The 9,617-nt window shown below is 38.6% G+C and overlaps 1 protein-coding gene across 2 annotated transcripts in view; it reads left to right on the top strand.

Annotated features, from left to right (window-relative positions):
• The first annotated feature begins 2,494 nt into the window (after positions 1-2,494).
• Positions 2,495-9,617, top strand: part of LOC115590955 (uncharacterized) — a 47,294-nt gene continuing 40,171 nt past the window's right edge. The window contains exons 1-4 of one of the 2 annotated variants that reach the window (XM_030432451.1): positions 2,495-2,635; positions 7,410-7,576; positions 8,356-8,685; positions 8,797-8,922. In XM_030432451.1, the coding sequence (XP_030288311.1) occupies positions 8,597-8,685; positions 8,797-8,922 (215 nt within the window). In that variant the 5' untranslated portion in view covers positions 2,495-2,635; positions 7,410-7,576; positions 8,356-8,596. The remainder of the gene's footprint in view (positions 2,636-7,409; positions 7,577-8,355; positions 8,686-8,796; positions 8,923-9,617) is intronic. The other variant, XM_030432452.1, reaches the window with a different exon arrangement.

Below are 9,617 nucleotides of genomic sequence, written 5' to 3'. Positions count from 1 at the left end.
AATGTAAAAATGAAATCTTGTTTCAGTTGCCATCATGCTTGCTGGAGATGATATTTGCTGAGGTGGTCCTTCACGATGGAGACAGAGCTTTGATGACCCTTTCCCTGGTGTGTTCCTGCTTCATAGCAGTGGTGGGAAAGGAACACTTCCAGAGAAAAGTGCATTTTCTGTGGCTTGACAGTAAGATTACAAAAATGGTTGTAGCTATATAGTTATGGATATATACTGCATGTTTTCCATGTTAAATAAATTACAGAAATCAGCTTATTCTCAAATTGTCTTCTACAGGTGTTGCAAACAGGGTTAGGGTTAGAATGTACACTCTGGATACGTGTAGAGAGTGCAGGGTGACGTTCAAAAACTGCATACCAGGTATGAAAATTGTGCATGGAAATGTAATGAGTACTTCTTTCAGTTATTGCTACCTAAAGATGGCAGTGAAAACTTGTTTGTTTTTAACAATGCTGATGGAAGTTGTTGCAAAGACTGTAGTGTGTGGACCAAGTACTGGAAAACTTAATTTATTGCCATTCCATGGGCATCCATACGGCAATAATGATGGTCTCATGCAGTAGTAAAAGAAAAAGAAAATAAATATGGATATAAGTAATTTAATAACTAATAATTGTAGCCCTTTAAAACTCACACAACTAAACGTTGCAATTACAATTAATAAAACACAAGAGACACAAAAATAGAACCATACACTGAGTATCTCTATGGGTACAATACTGACCAGAGGATTTCTAGACAGCAAGGATTTCTTCAATGTGAAGATCCAAAGAGAATAAAGGGGGACCTCTAACAAGGACTGTTTTTATTTACCGATGGCTATGCAGGAAATGGGAAAAGAGGGTGCTGCAGGGCATCTATTCTGAGAACTCGCACCCTGGCTTTTGCTCGCACTTCTGCCAGCTCTGTGCAGGGTTTTCCCAATAAGTGGTGGGTGAGCATTGTTTTTGTTTTTTTATAATTTTATTTGGATCAAAAGACAGTTTCCAGGATGCTGTGAATGTTAGTCCAAAAAGTAGCCACAGAGGGGCAACTCCAAATATGTATGAAAATGCTTTGTGTCCATGTTTATGCTACATCAGGCTTTGGCTACACAACTAATACTTGTTAGTAGGATCAGTTATCTATTGGTTTTGCTCTTCTCATGGAATTTGTTGACAAAGTATGGAATATATCACTAGATTTATCCTTTCATGATTCCTTCCAATTCTAGACACTCCACGAACCTAGGATGTGACTGACACCTTGTCGCCTTCTCCATCACCACCCACCACCCGGGATGCACCTTACAACATCCACACACCATCATCCCTCATGCACACCTTACACTACTGATTCCACTGATATCCACACTCCACACCTTGTTCATGTTGAGTTCTGTTCATTGCCTTTTGTTAATAAATTAGTGTTCTTAAACCGTTCATGGTGTGTCTCCCACATTTGTCATGGCCGAAGTGCCAGGTTATGATGGCAGCTGCAGAGTTTTGTTCTTACCCTAGGTATTTTCCCTGCCCATATATATCTGGATGATGATTTGTCCCATTCCCAAAACGGTTCATCTACAGGTATTGAATGAAAAAGGCTTAACACCCTGTGTTATTTTTAAAACATCGTTTTTACCATGGATGTTAAATCCAGGTTCCACACTCAAAAGCTTGGTATTGTAATAGCAGTTATAAGTTCATTTTTTTTATCTTGTTGTCCCTGTTGTACTACAATAAAAAATATTTTCATGGATAAGATACATTTTAGTATCTTTAATCAACTAAACTACCTACTAAATAGGTATTCCTCATTGTTTGCCGTCTCAAGGGCTGAGTGGAAGTTTATTGCTTTTATTATCCCCATGACATCGACTTGAAGATGAAAAGGAGTCATTGTAGGAATATATTATTCACATGAACTGAGTTTATTACATTCATGTGTCCTTCATTTCCATAACTCTATAAATGTGTGTGTATATATATATATATATATATATATATATATATACACATATATATACATATATACACATATATATATATATATATACATATATATATACACACATATATACACACACACACACACACATATATATATATATATATATATATAAACATATATATATACACACACATATATACATATATACACACATATATATATATATATATATATATATATATATATATATATATATATATATGTTTATATATGTATATATATATAGTGTTTATTGGATTGCCTACAATTACAGATACAGAGAGTCAGGCCTATGTATATTACAAAATATAAATGCATTTGTCTTTTTTTGGCTGATCTAATTATAGATTTTATAGAGTACAACATTTATGTATGTTAAAAAGAAAATTACGAAGTCCTACAGTTCGCAGGTGTCATAAATGCAGCAAGTTTCATAGAAGTCCGAAATCCCCACTGTCCTGAATGCAGCACGATTAAGGCACTGGATGTGGGCGGAGTTGGGTGTGGGCGGAGTTGGATGTGGGCAGGGTTGGACCTTCCTGCAGGTTGCAGCTGTTAGTACTTGGTCCGGGTTTGATGAAGCTTGTGGCGCTTCTGTTTCCTGTTGACGTGTACTTTCACTTTCACTTAGGACTGAAGCCCTGTGTCCGTGAAGGTAATGAGCCTTTTTTGACTCTTTCTCAGTGCTTACCGTCTCTGCTCCTCTAGTTGGTGATGCTGGTGACTGCTGTATACTTGCTGCAGTAAAAAACGTGGAAATGTGTCGCTCGGCTCCTGACTTTGAGAACAGTCAATTTAGTGATAACACCACCTTCCCTCCGCCATGTTGGAGGGAGTGATCGATGGATCAGGAGAGGTAGAAATAGTACAGTAGTCATCATTACTGCGCAGTATCACTACTGATGACTGACTGCAGCCTGTGCAGCAGGCGGAGACAGCTGTGAGCCACTTAACGTGTCTGTCAGCATGTCAGCTCTACAGCAGAGAGCTGAGAGGAGCGCTCCCAGTTTCACATTGTGCACTCATTACTATCAGCAGGTAGAAAGTACATCTACTCAACTACTGTAAGTAGCCTACAGTTTTCAAGTTGATTACTGTATCCTCCAGGAGAACTGTAACTATAGGACGAGTACATTTACTGCTGATGAAATGTGTACTATACTTTATTTAAGCAGGATTTTGAATGCAGGGAGGTTACATGTAACACAGTACTTGCATATTGTTTTCTTGGTACTATGAAGCAGTTTGTGTCTGCCAAGTTAGTTTCACTCTGGACTCGATCGGCAACAGCCACCCAGCAAAATCATATTTAGACGGGGAGAAAGGGCCCTGGCAGCTGACCTCGGAGTGACATTGGAGCTGCGGAGGCACGGAACCTGTACAAAGAAGAAAATCTGCTGGACTGATATTGACCTGGACTTTAATTGTTATTTTCCACCCTGATGCTAAGCAGCACCTAATTACAGATGCCATGATTATTTGGGTTGTTCCATCCTTTATTATCATTCAAATGTCAAATAACATATAAACCATGTTTTAATGTGAGTTTTAGTCTCCAGTTTGGTTTTAAACTGCCCCCCTGATTGATGGAACATATCTGCTTTTAACAGTCATAGGCCTTAAGTTAACACTATTTTTAACACAGTATTGCCATCCTTTTATTAGTCTCTATATTTAGGTTAAAACAGTGTCGCTCCCAACTGCCGACCAAGGCCAGAGTGAAATTGCGATGGCAGACCACTAAAACTCACTGCACGTAGGGGTACGGATGTTCTACAGTTGAGAAAATGTAGTGCCAAAAGTAAGGCTGCAACGATTAGTTGACGTAATCGATTACTTCGACAATCAAAATTTGTCGACACGAAATGTGTGCGTCGACACGTCGTATTTATTGTTGTTATTATTATTCATCATCATATAAAAAAAAGATTTGAGTCGGAGCAGATTGCTTTAGCACCACTACTAGAATGCGCACTAGAGTGTGGCATAGAAGAGGAAGACGGTTCCGCAGAAGAAGAAGAATATGAATGATGGCGGAACATGTTGAGGAGAGCAGGAAAGCAAAACCAAACACGTCCAAAGTTTGGGAACATTTTCGGGCGGTAACCTCACAACTGCAATATATGACATTAAATTTACGTGTGACTCTGTAGTAGAGCTCAGATTGAACCCAAAAACATCAAACCCGACCAGACCCCGTGCAGGTTGAGTCCTGGCCTGGCCCGGCCCGGCCTCAGTAACGAGTAATCTACCGCGTTAATATTTCCAAACTAGCAATCAGATTAAAGTTACTTACTCAAGTCACTGTGCGTTACTATTATTGTGTCATTTTCCTTAGTAAAAATATATATTTTTGCTTTCTTCTTGCGTCTCGAGGAGTGTTGTCACGTGTGCGAAAAGTCATGTTTTCAGCATGAGGAGAACTCACGTGTACACCACGCAGTGACAAAACAACAATGGAGGGAGGAGAGAGATTTGCCCTTTTGTAGCTGGAAATACAGTCATTGTTTTGAGTTATTTCAAAAAAATAGCCTACAAACCTACCAGCAAATCAAACTGAAATGGATTTGCATTTTTAAGACATATTCATCCATTAGTGTGCAACCAAAAAGTGATTTATTAAAGTTCATAGTTATTAAAAATGCAACAAATCTCGAATAATAACAAGTGTGGTTGTGCTGCCCCATGTGTCATCAGACAAGAGTCCAGCTGGAGACAGGCTCTTTAATACATTCCTTGGCTAATAATGTGTACAGATGTGAAGGGTGGCCAGTAAAATGATTCTAAAAAAATAAGTCAAATTTGCAAATAAGAGGTTTCTGTCTGACAGCAACGATATCAGTAATAATTCATGTGTAGGATATTAAGTCAGTAAACAGTAATAAAATAAATTGGATAAAACACTGAATAGTAAACCTCCACTTAATGCAATGATTTATAACATAATTATTCAGTTGTAAGATATGTAATCAATTAAGAACTGTAATAATTAGTATTAATTAGTTCAGTTGACATATTAAAAATCCAGTTGTGTTTCAAAATATTATGTTTTCAAATGCATGTTTCATGGGTTTTTCATTTGCTCTGAGAATATGAGGTAAAACTAAAGTAGAAACAGATGCTGCCAAAATAATCGTCACTAATCGACTAATCGAAAAAATAATCGATAGATTAGTCGACAACCAAAATAATCGTTAGTTGCAGCCCTAGCCAAAAGAAAGGCCGGTCTGACGGTGATGTAAAGCATTGTGAATTTTCTCTATATAATGTACACTTGAACTGATATAGATTTTTTTAGGTGGGCCTTATTTTAGGTGGTTAAAATTGGCTTTGCATCTGGACACCGTTCACTGCAGTACAAAGCTGAGCGTCTGGGCTGGAGCGGCTCTCTGCTTCTCCAAACTGAGGCTGTGCTGATCTGTGATTACAGTAGGGAACAGATCGACTATAGATATTAGTGTTGCAGGGTAAACCGATACTAGAAATGTACCGCGGTACGCAGCCGTTAAAAACGATAATTTTTCACGTTTTGTTAGTATCGGTACTTTATGAACTTTGTGCGACAGTGGGGCAGCATGTCTGTGTGCAGCTTCTCTGCTTCCTCACTGCCTGCAGACAGAGTGGGCGTGGTTTCACGGTGACAGACAGTCACAGAGCAGAGTGAGACAGACATGGCTGAAAGTTGCATGAGTGCTCCTGCCGACAGTAAGGGCAAGCCCACTGACACCACAAAGCCTGTCTGTAAACGATGCTTTAAATCCGTAATGGACAAGGGAGCCAACACGTCCAACCCAGCGAAGCATCTAGCTGACAGACATGCAAACTTGTTCAAAGAGTTCAAAGAGCTGCAGGTTAGCGATAGATAACATTAAATATCCCTCCGATGGAAGTCAAGTGAGGTTTTTTTTGTGACAAGCAAACTATTTTCACCATCAGAGTTGCAGGAGGCAGTCAGGGGTAAAGCTAACTGTTTAACAGTCCGATGTGGTTCCACACATCTCTGTATGCAAACACAATGTTCACACTAGGAACATGAACTTTACCATAACATGCGCTGGTGTTCACAAGTATGCTGATCAACAACACCACTTAATTATCTATTTTAAGTCAATCAGTACTAGTAATATAATCATAGCATGTACATTTTAGTCAATAATTCATGATATATATTGTGATTTATATTATGAGAATATGGTCTGATTAGCACAGACCTCCACCAGGTCTGGGTCATTTGTGTTGTACTTTAGTGCACTAGTGTAGTTGCAGGCTAATAATCCAGGGTTTGAACTTTATCAACATGAAATGCAAATTGAAAAATTCCCCTTTGTGGGATGAATAAAGTATTATCTTATTTAATGAATTGCAGACTTGCAGTTAATGTCATTTATGTTGATTATTTTTGTGCTGAATAAAACTGTAGTTAATGTGCTGTTAATTTTTTTCTACTATGGAAAATCAGGTTATTTAATAATCTCTGAGAGCAAACAAGACAAATGAACGAAACAATACAGAGTTGGATACAGAGATGATTGTAACCACATTGGCAGCTAAGTGAAACAGCTGCATAATCATTTCATTGTTGTTCTAACAGATTAAGTAGATATAAAGCTCAGCAGCTTTTATTTTATTTTTTTTTATTTTGACTGTGTTTTAATAAAAAGAAATAAATCATTTTAAGTTTCACATTCTGTCATCTAATAATTTATTCCATTTCTTTTGATGATGTTTTAGTTTTCCGCAGTGGTGTCGTTTCAGTATCGCAGTATCGGCATCGGGGCCAATCTGGGCACAATTTGTGGCAGAACTCAGATGCGCGCGTAACATTACTCTGGCAAACCTGTGGATAAAATGTCTGCAGTGTGGAAAAAACTTAAATTAGAAAGCGAAAGTAGTCCAACGGCGACATGAAACATCTGCAGTACGACCGTTTTGCGGAGCTGCATTTAATACTACTCAACTGTTACGGCAACAAACACTCAAAGAATACAACGTGTTCACTCGAGAGTACAGGCAAAGACACTGAAGCAACAAACACTCGCAGATACTTTCAAAAGGAAAGAGAAATGTCCTCGAGACAGCGACATGGCCACAAATATTACAGAGAGGTAATTAAATTAATCGCTCTGGATAACCAGCTCATCTCTGTGGTAGAGGATCAGGGTTTTTGAATCCCCGGTATGTCCTACCATCTCTGCATTACATCACATTGACTCCACTTTCAAGTTACAACGTGCCAGTATGCACACTAGTTTCGTGGGTCTCATACAGCAAGCATGTAAAACAGGCATTAGAGGAGACGCTGACGGCGTGTGAAATAGACAAGCAACGCGTCCACGTCATTTTACATGACAGCATAGGGAATATGTAAAAAGCAATAGAAAATTATGCATATACTATTATAACATTGGCCTCCACCTTCCTTGTGTTAGCAGGTGAGTGTGTGACGCTGCACTGTGACAGCAGACCCTCGTGTTCAGCAGCTGAAGTGTGTGAGACGAAGCCCACGCTTGGTTCCTCCATATATGGAGACGCAGCCCACGCTTGGTTCCTCCATATATGGAACAGCATATGCAGAATCAGAAAGAGCCATATAAAGGTATATACATTGTTTCAACAACTTAAAAAAAAATACATAAAGGAACAGCTTGGATACAGGTTAATGCAGCTGTATTATCCAGGAAAATATTAGTTAAGGCTGAGTATTGGATTGGGGTATCCAGCAGATACTAAATATTAAAGGACTCAGATCGGGATCGGGGTAAAAAAAACCTGATCGGGACATCCCTAGTATCAGTATCGAGATGTTTTAGGCAGGTATCGAACCAAAGTCATATTTTTGGTATCGTGACAACACTAATAGATATGTACTTTATATGACCCCACTTCAAAAAACAGAACTATCCCTTTAACAAATGCCTCAGTTTAGTGAGTTGTTGAGTTAAGAGACACTTTATAAACTCTGTGAAACTCTGTCTCTGACTTATTCTGTATTATTAGGACTTCTTGTATATTCAGCAAATGTTCGAAATGAACTTCTTCCTGTCTTTGTGTAGAAACATGGTGTCTGTCTGTCCCACTGATGGACGGTGTATTTGCACATAGAGCAGGAACTGACATCTGATCACAGGTGGTCACTCAGACATGGGTTGATGTCAGCTGTAAACTGATGGACTTTAAGCTGTCCAGTTTTGATCGGATCACTCATGACAGATGTTGACATTAATTGTGAACAGCCTGTGTGCGTGTCCGTCAATGTAAATGGTCCTCAATGCTTTTTGTGTATGTGCTAAGCTGCTCTTCATTTCACTGCAGCTTCATGACTCCATCTACTGGACTATTGGTGGAGATGATTAATGATTTGTGTTTCTTCTCCAGATGAAAGTGTGTGTGGCTGTGGCCCAGGGCTAGACTTAGCGTCTTTGATTACCCTGGTCTGCATATGGAAGTGTCCTTGGGCTAGATAGTGAACCCCAAACTGCTCCTGATGTGCCGATCATCACCTTGCATAGCAGTCACAGCCATCAGTGTATGAATGTATGTATGAATTACTGTAAGTCGCTTTGGACAAAAGCGTCTACTGATTGCCCTAAATGTAAATGTGTGTGAGTTTAGAAGCATGAATCAGTGTAATGATGGCGTGGAGGGAGTCATTCCCTCTAAAACCTCTCCGCAGGGGGAACATGACAGCCAAATCAAATCTCAGAGGTGAGATGAGAATCTCTACCTATACACATCTCTTCTTCATGCCAACGATCAGAACTATAAAGATCTGCTATCATTATTCACACTCAAAGCTCTGTGTATGTTGTGTTCCAGCTCAGGACAGCAGCACACACCAAACTCTGCTGGACCTGGACCTGTATGCAGCTGTGTGTCTTTCAAGACTGGCAAGTCCATGGAGCTATTGACATCTTTCAAAGAAGATGCTTTTCCAGTGACAGAGTAAGTCAACATTAAGTTACTTACAATGTCAGAAACATTACAAAACACTTACAGGAATGAAATTGAGTGCAGAAATTGTTAATATTCATGACTAGTGTTGTCACGATAACAAAAATATGACTTCTTGGTACGATACCTGCCTAAAATATCTCGATACCAAAACTGAAACGATACTACTGTGGAAAACTACAACATCATCAAAAGTAATGGAATAAAATATTAGATGACAGAATGTAAAAATTAAAATGGTTTATTTCTTTTTATCAAAACACAGTCAAAATAAAAAAAATCATTTTTTTGTAAAAGCTGCTGAGCTTTATAGCTACTTAACCTGTTAGAACAACAGTGAGACAAGTGTGTTCTTGTTTTCTTCATTTGTCTTGTTTGCTCGCAGAGATTATTAAATAACCTGATTTTCCATAGTAGAATTTTATTTAGCATAAAAATAATGAATATAAATGACATCAACTGTAAGTCTGGCAATTCATAAAATAAGATAATACTTTATTTGTCCCACAAAGGGGAGTTTTGCAATTGGCATTTTGTGGGGCCAGTTTTCCAAAGGTAATCTGATCTGATGAGCGGATTGGATCAAATCTTGAAAATTGGTTGTTCAAAAGGGAAAAAAGGATTCTGAAATCGGATTAGATCAGGGAATCCAATCCTAGTTTGAATCTGGATCAAACCTTCACTTT

The sequence above is a fragment of the Sparus aurata genome, chromosome 11, assembly GCF_900880675.1.
Source record: "Sparus aurata chromosome 11, fSpaAur1.1, whole genome shotgun sequence".
NCBI lineage: Eukaryota > Metazoa > Chordata > Actinopteri > Spariformes > Sparidae > Sparus > Sparus aurata.
The sequence above is the reverse complement of the archived record's forward strand: the minus strand, read 5'-3'. Positions and strand labels throughout refer to the sequence as shown.